General features: G+C 44.2%; 1 protein-coding gene and 1 long non-coding RNA gene across 3 annotated transcripts in view; one reads left to right on the plus strand and one right to left on the minus strand.

The window, feature by feature from the left end:
* PSTPIP2 (proline-serine-threonine phosphatase interacting protein 2) overlaps nt 1–9,241 on the plus strand; it is an 89,076-nt gene extending 79,835 nt beyond the window's left edge. For both annotated transcript variants that reach the window (XM_056543373.1, XM_056543376.1), the window contains exons 14-15: nt 3,760–3,814; nt 8,534–9,241. In XM_056543373.1, coding sequence (XP_056399348.1) covers nt 3,760–3,806 — 47 coding nt within the window. In that variant the 3' untranslated portion in view covers nt 3,807–3,814; nt 8,534–9,241. The remainder of the gene's footprint in view (nt 1–3,759; nt 3,815–8,533) is intronic.
* Nucleotides 1–14,595, minus strand: part of LOC130294021 (uncharacterized) — a 73,837-nt gene that overhangs the window by 57,230 nt on the left and 2,012 nt on the right. Inside the window, exon 2 of the long non-coding RNA XR_008848359.1 lies at nt 6,067–6,108. This is a non-coding gene — a long non-coding RNA (uncharacterized LOC130294021). The remainder of the gene's footprint in view (nt 1–6,066; nt 6,109–14,595) is intronic.

Genomic DNA, 14,595 nt, shown 5'->3' on the forward strand with positions numbered 1-14,595 from the left:
TGGTATATATTTAGCTGTATAGTTATTTAGAGTTGATTTAAAGATGTCCCATTTACCTTCTGTATCAGTATTTGAGAACATCTCCCCCCAGTCTATGTCCTGTAGTGCAGCTCTCAGCCCAGGGAAATTTGCCTTTTTAAAGTTATATGTTTTTGCTTTCCCCGTCTGTCTTTGTTTTCTACATTTTAAGTCAAAAGTAACTATATCGTGGTCGCTATTACCAAGGTTTTCCCGCACAGTTACATTACCAACCAGCTCTGCGTTGTTGGAAATGATCAGATCCAACAAGGCATCACTTCTTGTTGGGTCCTCCACAAACTGGCCCATAAAATTATCCTGCAATAAATTTGTTCATATTAGAGTTTTTGAATGCAAAGGTAAATCGAGGAACTTTTTCACTGTAGGTGGATTAAATTTCTTTTTACCTAGTAGTTCATCTCTAGTTTTAGTTTGGATTTTAGTAAAAGCTTTATTTACTGTATTTTTCGCCCTATAGGACGCACCGGCGTATAAGACGCATCCAATTTTAAAGGTGCAAAATCTAGAAAAAAAAGATTCTGCACCCAACAGTGATCTTCAACCTGCGGACCTCCAGATGTTGCAAAACTACAACTCCCAGCATCTGGAGGTCCACAGGTTGAAGACCACTGGATAGGAGGTAATACTCATGTGTCCCCGTGTCCCCACCGCTCCTTCACCGCTGCCCTGGATGTCGCTCCATCGCTGTCGCCGCGTCCCCATGGTTTCCCCGACGCTCGGGACGTCTTTTTCCCCGGGATCCACGCTCTCCGTCGCCGTCATCACGTCGCTACGCACGCCGCTCCTATTGGATGACGGGACGGCGTGCGCGACGACGTGATGACGTCGAAGGAGAGCGCCGCCATGCAGGGGATCCCGGCACAAAGCAAACACTGGGGAGGCAGGTAAGGTCCTGTAAGCTGTTAGGGACCACCGCGATCCCGAACAGCCTGACTGAGCAGCCGGGTTACTGTCACTTTCACTTCAGACGCGGTGGTCAGCTTTGATCGCCGCGTCTGAAGGGTTAATACAGGGCATCACCACGATCGGTGATGTCCTGTATTAGCTGCGGGTCCTGGCTGTTGATGGCCGCAGGGACCGACCCGATAGGGGTGTATTCGCCATATAAGATGCACCAACTTTTCCCCCCCCAGTTTTGGGGAAGAAAAAGTGTGTCTTATACGGCGAAAAATACGGTAATTACCTTATCTGGATAGCCTTGTCTTAACAGTTTATCTGACAGGTCCTGCGCCTCTTTTTGAAATAGATCTGACCTATTATTGATTCGTTTCAGCCGAACAAACTGACTATATGGAATGCTTTGTTTAACGTGTGCAGGATGGGAACTGTCATAGTGGAGAAGTGCGTTGCGTGAGATGTTTTTACGAAATGAGGTAGTTATTAATGTGTTTTCTTGGATCACTATTTTTACATCTATGAATTCCAGTTGTTTGTCCCCAAATTGGGAAGTAAAAAAACATGTTTTTATCATTCGCCACGTTTAGATAGTGAACAAAGGCAGATAATTTGTCTTCACCTCCATCCCATATGACAAATATATCGTCAACGAATCTTAAAAAACATGCTATATGACGAACAAAGGGATTTTTGGTGGTGGAGACGAATTCTCGTTCAAATATTGCTAGAAAAAATTAGCATAAACGCATGAAACAGGGGTCCCCATAGCGGTCTCCTGTTTTTGGCTATACCAACCCTTATCAAATCTGAATGAGTTATTAGACAGCACAAATTGCAGGGCTTCACAGAAAAAATTAATGAAGTCAGCCGACTTGTTTGTAGAATGTCTCCAATCTACAAACAAGTCGGCTAACTTCACAAATTTTTTTGTGAAGCCCTGCAATTTGTGCTGTCTAATAACGCATTCAGATTTGAAAACAGAGGACCGCTATGGGGACCCCTGTTTCATGCGTTTATGCTAATGTTTTTCTAGCAATATTTGAACGAGAATTCATCTTCACCACCAAAAATCCCTTTGTTCGTCATATAGCATGTTTTTAAAGATTCATTGACGATATATTCGTCATATGGGATTGGAGGTGAAGACGAATTATCTGCCTTTGTTCACTATCTAAACGTGGCGAATGATAAAAACATGTTTTTTACTTCCAGATTTGGGGACAAACAAATGGAATTCCTAGATGTAAAAATTGTGATCCAAGAAAACACATTAATAACTACCTCATTTCGTAAAAACATCTCACGCAACGCACTTCTCCACTATGACAGTTCCCATCCTGCACACGTTAAACAAAGCATTCCATATAGTCAGTTTGTTCGGCTGAAACGAATCAATAATAGGTCAGATCTATTTAAAAAAAGAGGCGCAGGACCTGTCAGTCAGATAAACTGTTAAGACGAGGCTGTCTAGATAAGGTAATTAAATAAAGCTTTTACTAAAATCCAAACTAAAACTAGAGATGAACTACTAGGTAAAAAGAAATTTAATCCACCTAGTGAGAGTGAAAAAGTTCCTCGATTCACATTTGCATTCAAAAACTCTAATATGAACAACACCATCAATACCATCATTGGAAAGAATTGGTATATACTACAAGAAGAAGAACTCAAAAATGTTACAGATCAAAATCCTATAATCACCTACAAGCGAAACAAAACATTAGGTAACCTTTTGAAAACCTTTAAAACCAAGGCTATAAACAAATCCCATCCCTCTAACTGGTTAACGGACATGTCACCCACAGGGAATTACAGATGTCATAATTGTAATATATGCCGGCAAAATGTAGCCAAATTCATGTTCAGATTAGGAGACACTCAAATAATAGTTAATCAGTTGATAACGTGTCAAAGGAATTACATTGATTACTGCTTAATCTGTCCATGCGGATACTATTATGTAGGCAAGACAATACGAAAATGACAGATGTAAAAGAACACTTGCGCTCTATTCGCACTGGTGTAGGAGCCACGCGGTTTATCTCCCATATCCGCACCTGTCATGGAGCGGATCCCACCAGTGTGAAATTTGCAGGATTGGAAAGAATCAATATCCCGTCCAATGGAGAAGACAGGCACCAGGTTTTACTTAAGAAAGAAGCCTGGTGGATTATTCGCTTGAATGCGATTGGACCACTCGGGCTTAATGAAAAAAAAAAATGGGTGCCTTTCTCTCATAATTATGCCTCTCAGGTTTGTGTAAATTGAGTTTTCTTATGGATATTTACATATGCATTGTTTTTAAATAAGTTGTTTTATGTTCACTCACCTGTTTATGTTGCCACGGCAACTTCACTCCCCTGTTCCATAAGTACCTCCCTTAGATGCTTAATGCGTCAGTGCGAGCCAGAGGAAGAGCCCACGTGCGCGAAACTAGTTGCCGCCCCCTGCCTGTGTCCATCTCCAGCTCCCTGTGCACGTTTGTACCTGTAGCTAGTGTCTGAAGATTTCATGATGTACACGCTGCAATAAAGACACTATCATCCGACTAAGAAAGTGGCGAGTGCGTTTTCCATTCTATCTCCATTGTGCCATATCTGTCTACTATCATCCTCGGGAACGCTGCACCTCCACTCGGAGAACTGTCACATGCATGCTCCATCGGTACACCTAAAACCGTATTGACGCCGCTTACTGCAGTCCCTATATTTGCGGTGCCAGACCATACATCTTCCAGTATATTTGGCTATTTCTTTATATTACACACTTCTGACGATAATACAAACGCTGAATCATTTTACATGTTCACCTTCTTATTTCTAGATGATCCAGCCTATGCATCAGTGGGCAATTTCAATATTTATCAATAGCTGTGAATGTGAGTATCCCATGACAGATCACATGCAAACAGATGTGGCATTCTAAAGCCGGCCATACATAAATACATGTATATGCCTCTTGACTGTACCCTAGAGCTTTGTTTTCCTAACAGTGTCTCTAGCTGTTGCAAAACTACAACTCCCAGCATGCCCAGAAAGCCTTCAGCTGTCTGTGCATGCTGGGAGTTGAAGTTTTGCAACAGCTGGATGCATGCACCAGAGATCAGTGGCACCAGATGTGCCCGCTTATCTTGGGTAATAAATATGGATGGTGGTTGACCTAGGAAGGAATCCGGGAGATGGTTGTCATCTTGGAGGACGTATTTTTCAAAATATAAAGCCAAATTTAGCCCCTTAAAACATAAAACAGTCCATTTTAAATACATAAAAGGGAATCAACACGGTAAAGGAGGAGAGCATATTTAAAAGAAGAAAAACTACCACAAGAGGACATAGTTTTATATTAGAGGGGAAATATTTCTTCCTATGGCATTTTCTAAATATGTGTGGAATTACTGTTCTGTCAAATTTAAATTACTGTCTCCCTCTTCCCCTCTTCAATCTTTCCTTTATCATCCTAGCTTTCCCCCTGGCCGGACCTCTCTTATGGTAAGGGAATGGGGGTCTAGAGGCCTTTTTTGCTGGGCGGATGTAGTTGACCCTTTGTTGCGTACCCTCTCGCCCTTCTCTCAGTTACAGTCTCGTTGGGATCTCCCCTCGTCTGAGCGTTTTCATTATTCACAGCTACAACACTTTATGTCCTCCACGCTGGGTGCGCTAGTGGTGTCTTCCCCTACGGGCTTTGAACGGCTGGGTCGTGGTGGACCTCAGACGAGGGGGCTTCTCTCCGATATTTATTCCCTGCTAATCCAACCTCAGGAGGGAGTCCAGGTATCTCATCGCTATATGTCTCGCTGGGAGGAGGCGCTTAGTACTACTATCACTCTCCCTCAATGGAAGATAATATGGGAGCGGGCCTCTAGGGCATCTATATGTACGGCTTATAAGGAGACTCAATATAAACTACTTATGGGTTGGTACCATACTCCAGAGTTATTGAATAGGCTGAATCCCGATATCCCCCCCCCCCCAGTGCTGGCGTTGTGGGGTGGGTTTGGGTACACTGTTTCATGTTTTCTGGTCCTGCCCTCTTATCACGGGGTACTGGGAGTTAGTGAGTCGTTTGGTATCAGATGTTCTTGGAGTCTCCGTCCCTCCTGACCCTCAGGTCTACCTCTTGCACCTTTCACACTCTGCTCTGCCCAAGAAACTGTTTAAACTGGCTATGCATATGTTCTTGGCAGCTAAGACACTTGTTGCTAAATGCTGGAAGAGGACTCTTCCTCCCTCTGAATCGGACCTACTCTCCCGAATACGTGATATACGCTCTTTAGAATACCTCACTGCCTCTTTGAATAATACTATCCCTGCCTTTCTCTCAGTTTGGGAACCATGGGACCGTTTCTCTGACAGGCAACCTCCCTGAGGCGCTACTGACATCTTCCTCCCCCCCCCCTCCCTCCTTGTTCCCCCTCCCCCCCCCCCCTTTTTCTTTTTTTTGTTGTTTGTTTGTTTGTTTTTGTTTGTTGTTTGTTCGAGGTTCTGTTGTCCTTGTCTCCTTTTTGCCTTTGTTTCTGTCTTCTCTCTTTGTCTTCGTGTTGTAGAGTTTTAGTTCTCTCTTTGAATATTTGGCTATAAAACTATGTTCATTCACTACAGTCTTTATGGTTTATCTGAGGTTGGGGCTAGTTGTTTTGGACTACAACTGTTTCTGAATGCTCTGGTCTCTATCTTAGCTTGTCATTTGCCCTGATGTGATCGCACTGGGCATTGTCCCAGATTATGCTTTGATTGTGTTTTACTAACTTTCTGTTTTTTATGTGAAAATCTTTAATAAAAACTACAGTTAAAAAAAATAAATAATAAAATAAAAATAAAAAAGAGGGGAAATGTTTCTGCAGTAATATCAGGAATTATTACTTTACTGAGAGAGTAGTGGATGCATGGAATAGCCTCCCTGCAGAAGCGGTCGCTGCAAATACAATGAAGGAGTTTAAACATGCATGGGATAAGCATAAGGCTATCCTTCCTATAAGATAGGGCCAGAGAGTATGGATTGATTATTGGGCAGACATGAGACATACTTGACCAGTCAACCTGTCTGGTCAAAAGGGTGCTGGTGGAGAAGAAAGAAAAATATAAATACCAGGTCCAGTAGGTTCATTGACAGAAGCCCAGGAAAATAACCCACCTGAAACAAGCACCAATTTCACTGGAGAACAGGTAGCAGAACCTGCAGACAAACACAAAGAAAAAGAGACCAAATAAAAATAAACACACAAGTGCCCCCTTATAGTGTAACATACAGAAAACCATGACACACATGGCAAGAAATATATATGGAAGGGAGTGATACAACAGACGAGGTTGTACCTCCTCCTGAAGACGAGTCGGGAACAGAAAACGATAGTTGCTCTGAAGACTCGTCAGCACAGCAAAGAATTGACTTTCATGCTGAAGGTCAGTGTGGAGTCAGATGTACAGTAAGTAAACTAACCCAGTGACTAAGTGCAACACTCCCAACATAGCTGCTCTGAAGAGGAGTCAGTAACAACTACTAGTGAACACCCTAACGTGCAAAGAGACTAACGTGCAGAGAGAATTAAAAACATAAGTTGCTCTGAAGACGTGTCAGTAACAACTGGTCATAAACGTACCCGACCTGAAAACATTTCAGATTCACCTGGCATATGCTGTACTGAGCAAATACCTATCCTACAGTAACGAAGAACGTGAAATAAAGTAGAAGACAAAAATAGTCACTAAGCATAAAGAAATTAAAACTATCACAAGAGAACATATTATATATTATTTTGTTTTTATAAGAATCCTATTCAAACTACGCCATCCTAACTACTTATCAAAATTGGGAATAGTTATACATCGTAATATGTTTGTTTGTTTTTTTCCCACCTCTGCAAGCCCCACAGCTATGCCACTGAAGTCATGTGGAATTATGTATGAAAGGACTTAATACCCCCAAATGTACTGGGCCTCCTGATGCGAAATACAATGCTTTTTTTGTGCCAAATGGACTCCATTTGGACCCTTACCATTCTATTGAACATAATAGAAAAACCTGTCTTAGCTCCAAAACATATACATTTTCCAGCCATAAAATTAAAGGTGTACTACTGAGGAAAACGATAAAAAAATTAAATAAAAAAAAAAAAATCAACTGGTGCCAGAAGTTAAACAGATTTGTAAATTACTTGTTTTTTTAAATCTTAATCCTTCCAGTACTTATCGGCTGCTGTATGCTCCACAGGAAGTTCTTTTGTTTTTTAAATTTCTTTTCTGTCTGACCCCTCTGTTCACGTCAGGAACTGTCCAGAGGAGGTGCAAATCCCCATAGCAAACCTATCCTGCTCTGCACAGTTCCTGACATGGACAGAGTTGTCGGCAGAGAGCACTGTGGTCAGACAGAAAAGACATTCAAAAATGAAAAGAACTTCCTTTGGAGCATGCAGCAGCTGACAAGTACTTATAAATAAGTCATTAAGTCAATATATAAGTCATTTACAAATCTGTAACTTTCTGGCACCAGTTGATATATAAAAAATAAAAAGTTTTCCATCTGAGTACCCCTTTAAAGGGGTACTCCTCCCCTGGTATCTTATCCCCTATCCAAAGGACGTTGCGGCACCCCGCCATCATTACTGCACAGAGAGAGTTCGCTCTGTGCGTAATGACGGGCAATACAGGGGCCGGAGCAGCGTGATGTCATGGCTCCGCCCCTCATGACATCACGGCATGTCCCCTTAATGCAAGTCTATGGCAGGGGGCGTGACGAACGCCACGTCCCCTTCCATAGACTTGTATTGACGGGGGCGGGCCGTGATGTCATGAGGGGCGGAGCCGTGATGTAACGGTGCTCCGGCCCCTGTATTGCCCGTCATTATGTGCAGAGCTATCTCGCTCTGCACAGTAATGATAGCGGGGGTGCAGCAGCAGGGATCCCCGGGGTCTCCAGCAGCGAGACCCCGGCGATCTGACATCTTATCCCCTATCCTTTGGATAGGGGATAAGATGTCTAGGGGCGGAGTGCCCCTTTAAGGATAAAGCCCTTTTTCATCCATTTACATGTTAAAATACAGACATTTAAAAAGACTAAGGAGGAGATTTATCAAAACCTGTCCAGGGAAAAGTTGCTGAGTTGCCTATAGCAACCAATTAGATATCTTCTTTCACTTTTGAAAAGGCATTTAAAAAAATGAAAGAAGCGATCTGGTTGGTTGGTTGCTATGGGAAACTTTTCCTCTAGACAGGTTTTGCTAAAACTCCCCAAGGGTGCGTTCACACGCTAGTAACTAGAAACGGGTTTCCCGCTACGAGTTACGCTACCATTCACTTGAATGGGTCCGCGGACAGTCCACAAATCTGACACTATTGCGGACTGTCTGTTGACCCATTTAAATCAATGGTAGCGTAACTCGCAGCGGTGATTCCCTGCTAGTAATAGCAGGGAATCTATGAGGTTTCGACCCCTGGCACCCCTACGTATGCCGCAGCTTCCCAATTGGCGGGGATGCTGTGAGTTGGGCCCTCACCTGTCTAATATTAGGCCTGAATTCTGATTATAGGCCAACAATTGTATAATGCTGGATTAACCCCTTTTTAAGTGTAGGGTAACAGATATTCTGTTCTCTCTCTTCTAGGTTACACTTTTGGAATGATTTTACATTTGAAGGACAACTTAGGCCCTGAAGTTTTCGTGACCATTTTAGTTAGTTATTTATATTGAGGATGTGGAACTGCTGATAAAAAACATATTGGACCCAGAGTTCGCCTGGCTTGGACTGTCAAAAAATATTATGGACGACCAACAAGTACTACCAAGGATGTCAATTCACCTGTTCAATGGCCTCCATGCATTACGTGGACGTTATGTATAATACACAAACGGTGATCAGTCTACGTCTGCTGTGCAGATCCAGACCTCAGGGCAAGGATTGTAGCTACATTCCCTTAGGGAACCCTAGAACCCAACTATACATTGAAACCTTATGGCCCAGATTTCTCAAAGTGTGCGAGAGAAAAAATAAAGTGGTTTTCCCCCAGTAACCAATCACAGCTCAGCTAACGAGCTCTGGTAGAAGTGAAACCTGAGCTGTGATTGGTTCTTGTGGGAAAATCACTATTTTTTCTCTCATACAGTTTGATAAATCTGGGCTATATATTTATATATTTCTATACCTATCCCTTGTTTTAGATGTGTGTGGCCTTCTAAGGCCCAAATAATGTATTCTGTTTACCACAAGATAATGCACCACCATACTGTGTGCACAATTTTGTGTCGTCATCTGTCTCCTCTTTTGGTCAAGCCTTTCTGATTTTCTGTGACCTCCTCTACAATAAACACTTGTTCATAAAATGATGCCTGTTATTATGGATCTCCACTACTTTTCGGAATGGACGACTGACCCAGTGGGGGTCTGACCGCTGGGACTCCTACCAATCACAAGGACAGAGGTCAGTTGTATTGGGAGTGAGCATGCTCAGCCACATCATCACTCATTGGCTATGGGACTTCTGTACAAAGCAGAGCTCAGTGCTCAGTATAGAGAATAAATGGAGCAGTAGCAGAACATGCTCACTGCGATTCATTCCCTTAGAGGACAAGGTCATGTCCCATCCATCAGACACCCCACAGAATTTTGATATCTAATCTGCCTCTCCAAAGAGCAATTTAATTTGGCCTCATGTACTATTGTGGTTTCCTTTAAACCTAGGTAAAAAAAAAAAAAAAAATTAATGTTTACCCAGTAATTTTTCAGTTTAATCCTCACTCTAGTCACCATTTTTTAGGCAATTTTCCTAAAAGTTTATATATTTTTTTTTTTTTACAATCCAAGAGTTTGTTTGTCCTGTTTTTCAGGCTGTAAATTTTCACTTTTGACAAAGAGGTTAAAGAAATGAAAACCACCAAAGTTTCATGCATATAAAAGGGGGAAAAAAAAAAAAAAAAAGGATAAAAAAGCACTATGAAAAAGGTGGAAAAAATATAAACAAACAAGGGGGGAATACAGCACTTGAGGCCCATTAAAGTACATTGAGAGAGATTTATCAAAACCTCTGCAGCGGAAGAGTGGTGCAGTTGCCCATAGCAACCAGATTGCTTCTTTCATTTTCCACAGGCCTCTTTAGAGGCCTGTGGAAAATGAAAGAAGCGATCTGATTGGTTGCTATGGGCAACTGCACCACTCTTCCTCTGCAGAGGTTTTGATAAATCTCCCCCATTGTGCACATACGTGTTTAATAACTGCAAATCACAAATAAACAGTTTTTCTTTTATGAAACTTCCATACACAGGCTCGCACACTGCTGGATTTTCTACCCTGGAAATTCAAATTCCGGACACCGCAGGAAGAATGAACATGTTGATTCTTCCAGTGGAATTCTGTGTGGACTGCATTGCCATCAATGGTTATGATGTATGTGTGCATGGTCCTAGCACTAATAGATTTTGGCAGCTGTGTGAGCTCATGGCAGGAGTAAGTGCGCGTTCCCCAGCAGGCAGGACATCACTGAAGCCTGTGAGATCTGTGCCTCGCCATGACCCGCGCACACTTCCTGAGTTTGGACTTCTGCAATTCCAAGTGGAGACCAAACTCACTGACTTGCGCAGAGAACTGAACAGAGCCACCTAGTGGCCGTTTTTCAATCACAATAAATACATATAAAAAGGATGAGCATTTTAACAGCAAGTAAATAGCAAAGTGTCTTATAATAACATAAGGAACAATATATTAAAAGTTTAGTTTGGTGACAGGTACTCTTTAAATACCCTCAGGCTATGTTAAAGGGGTACTCTGCCCCTAGACATCTTATCCGCTATCCAAAAGGATAAGGGATAAGATGTCAGATCGCCGGGGTTCCGCCGCTGGGGACCCCCACAATTTAGCAGGCAGCACCCACCTGTAACTGCTTCCGGAAGCACTGGAGGTTCTCAGGCTAATTCCCCCCGACCACGGGGACGGAAGATTGCGACGTCACGACTCCGCCCCGTGTGACATCACGCCCCCCCCCCACCCTCAAAGCAAGTCTATGGGGGGGGGGGGTTTGAGTCCAATTCAATACAACGGGATTCTGCTGCTCTGTGCCAGAGGTTTCCGGCATGGAAATTCCATTTTCCATGTCTGCACAAAGAATGAACATTTTCATTCTTTGTGCGCAGACTGCACGGAATACATAGTCGTCTATGAGATGGCGCATTCCTGTGTGGTCCAAGCAGCGGCAGATTATGCCGGTGCCCCACAGTAGCCGGAATGTCAACACGGAGATGTAGAAGATGTTTTTGCCCGGAATACCCCTTTAAGCCATATACTTGTGTTTAGACAGATAACACCTGTTTTGCAGATGTACTTTAGGATTCTTTGGAAACAACTGGTTAAATAAATTTTACAGAGAAGGAAAGTGATGTGCTGATCAGGTCTTTCACTGCTACTATCTGAGTTTTCAGACTGTGGTACTACTAAAACTACTGTAAAACTTCCTGTCCAATATTTTGACAAGCGTCATCTTAATTTAATTCATTTGCATACTTCCGTAATCTTGAAAATCAGGATAAACTAGATGCCTCTCTGCCCAAACTGCATTCTATTCCAGTCAGGTATGAAGATAATCCTACCTCTCAGAGTTTATATCATCGTCTATATGTAGCAGTATTAAAGTAGTCCTATGAATTCAACTCGAGGAAAAACAGACATGGTCGCAAATCCACAACATGCACCTTGATCTAATGCTTCTCCGCAATCTTTATTAAACTAACAGGTTAGTGTACTTTATGATCATGAAGTGCAAGCCTGATAGCCACGTCATGACTATCTGTAAGTAGTGGTCCCTAGCGTCCCTAGCATAAAATGGCGCAGCACTGAGTGGCGAATAGTGCTGGGCGGTATGACCAAAAGGAGATTTTTTTGTACTCAACGTAAAATCTTTCTCATAGCCTTCATTGGGGGGGGGGGTGGACACACCTTAATGAGGGGTATATCTTGCCACTAGGAGGTGCTGACACTAGGAGAAAAAGTCGGCTCCTCCCTGGCAGGATATACCTGCCCACTGGAAATGAGGTCACAAAGCAGTAGGAGAAGCGAACCAAGGACATGTCTGAAAGACCCTAGAAAAGAATCTTTAATGAAAAAAAAAAAAAAAAGAACCAACAACCGGATAGGATCATCAGGTCGAAAAGTGAAGAAATGGGTGGGTGCGGTGTCCCCCAATGAAGGCTACGAGAAAGATTTTACGGTGAGTGCAAAAAAAAATAAAAAATCTCCTTTTCTCGGTCGCTCTTCATTGGGGGAGACCTTACTGATGGGATGTACCAAAGCAGTCCCCTAGGGTAGGAAAAACAACCCCCAGAGAAAGGAATCAGTCCGAAACCGAACTCGCGAGTCCCCAGGCCAGAGACAAACTAGGCCCAGAAAGATCCCCCGTCCACGGGCCCTAAAGAGAGACAAGAAAGGTCTGGTGCATGAGAACAAAGACCTAAACAGCTGCAGACTCGAAAACCCCTGTCTCAGGGGCCCACCATGACTACACGGAAGGCAACAGTAGCCAGGCTGATGTAATCCGGATGACCGGAACTCCCTCTAACTCGGGAGGAATGAACCCCGAAACAAGAAGGGAGCGGATCGCCCAGAAAAGTGGCATCCCGGGCACCGGAGAGACAGACATGGAAACTGGAGAGGTCCGATTCACCCGGAAGACGAACTCGTAAATCAAAAAGCTAAGGAACAAGCGGAACACCCCGAAAGGGAACATCCTAGAACACTGGAGTGGCCGACAAGGGAAATGGAGGATCCCGAGTCACCTGGAAGACTCATACATGAAAAGTAAGGAAAACAGACGTCCGCGAAAACTCTCAGAACGACAAACTTCCCTGTGGAAACATGAAGAAGTGAAGTACAGAACAACCACACTACCAAAAGGGATCGTGGAGGAGCCCGGGCTGGATCACTACACATGCCTGAGACCTGAACCATAAACAAGGCCTGAGGACCGGAAGAGCCACTTGAAAGGAAGGCACGCCACAGCATCCTAGGACAGAGACCAAGCCAAGGACTAACCTGTCTAGGATCTTAGAAGTCTGAGTGGACCAGAGCAACCCGAAGAAACATCCCGCCAGAGCGGGAACAGAGGGGGAAACGGATGGGGAAAACAAAGTAGGACCCAGCAGGGACCCTCAGACTCTGGGCACAGGAAAGTTATTCCAGAAGACTATGGTGACAAAAGGGAAGGAAGAACACACCCTTCCAGGGAGATTGTGCGAAGGGAAGAGAAGAGCAATGGCAGGACCCGAACAACAGACTGTGGCTAGACCAGCTGTTGCCGGCCATACCAGATGACTCTCTCCTCTGTTGAAGGAGTTTTTGTTAAAGGCTGCATGAGCAGCAGTAGAGAACGAAAAACAAAAAAAGAGCCAGATGTTATGGACCGACCGGGGGGACAGGAGAAGAACAACATTCCCATCTGCGTTCACGTAAACGTCTATCTAAACAAACTTCTAAAGTCTTAGCTTGGTCTAAGGTGTCAGGAGAGGGGTAGGTCACGAACATATCCTTCAGGACATCAGATAACTCCTGTCTAAATTGGCAAATCAAAGCTGGAAGCCACACACCATTTCCTGAAGTCTGCACAATACTCCAACAGGTCTGCGCCCTTGCTTTAATGTACGCAACGGAGACGGTCTGGTTCAGCATACAAGAGACCCAATCCCGCAAATAAAAGCGTCAACTGAGGACAACTCCGGAGCATCAAGATCAAGGGAAAATACCCATTCCTGGGGACCCCCTTGCAGAAGAGACATAATACCTTCTCTTTGGGCCTCAGGACCAGACGTGTAGGAACTATACTGCACCTAATGTGGGAGACTACTATATAAGGATAGGAGTTATACCGTACCACCATCAGTGTCTGGATCACTATATAAGGATAGGAGTGATATATTTCATAAAAAAGGCCCAAAAAATTCTCAGCACCAGGCCCATGATGCTCTTAATCCGGCCCTGACCTCCCCCTGCAAGTGCTGAAAGCCAGTGGGCTGCGGGTGCTGCAGAGCATCTGATCAGAAGTTCTGCAGCGCCCATGGCCCACTGGCTTTCTGCGCTTGCAGGGGGAGGTGACCGCTTCCGTTCTCCGAAGAGAAGTCCTGCGCCAGCGGCTCACAACTCATTCAGACTCATTCATTTCCAGCGCCGGGGCTCACAGGAAGAGAAGGATAGCAGCGCCCCGATGTGGGGACAACGCTGCGGCTGATAGTTCACTCACTGGAGGGGGGGGGGGCACGGTATTGCGGTATAGGGGCCCACTGGTATTCGGTTTGAACCTAGACTGGTATTTGGTATTCGCCCAGAACTAGTGGCGACCACCACAGTGCCAACACTAGTGTCCACAGGGGGAACGACCCAACTGGCAGAGCAGCCCCAATGTCACTCAAACCAGTCCCTGTGCAACCCCACAGACACGGCGCCGGGGCAGCAATGGATTCCGAACAGCACCGCACCAGGGAGAACAGATGTAAAAAGCTCACTCACCATGTGCTCCCAGTATGAGACTGGGAGGCTGCCAGGAGGAATAGAGCCCTAATGCAGCTTCCTGCCAATTATATAGGCCTGGGCTGAAGGCAGAGTGCAGACCAAGCAAAAACAAATTGTTATATTCTTGTACATAGGAGACAGTATTATAGTAGTTATATATGGCTCAAATAGAGAAATGACTG

This window comes from Hyla sarda, chromosome 1 (genome assembly GCF_029499605.1).
Source record: "Hyla sarda isolate aHylSar1 chromosome 1, aHylSar1.hap1, whole genome shotgun sequence".
In the NCBI taxonomy this organism is placed as follows: domain Eukaryota; kingdom Metazoa; phylum Chordata; class Amphibia; order Anura; family Hylidae; genus Hyla; species Hyla sarda.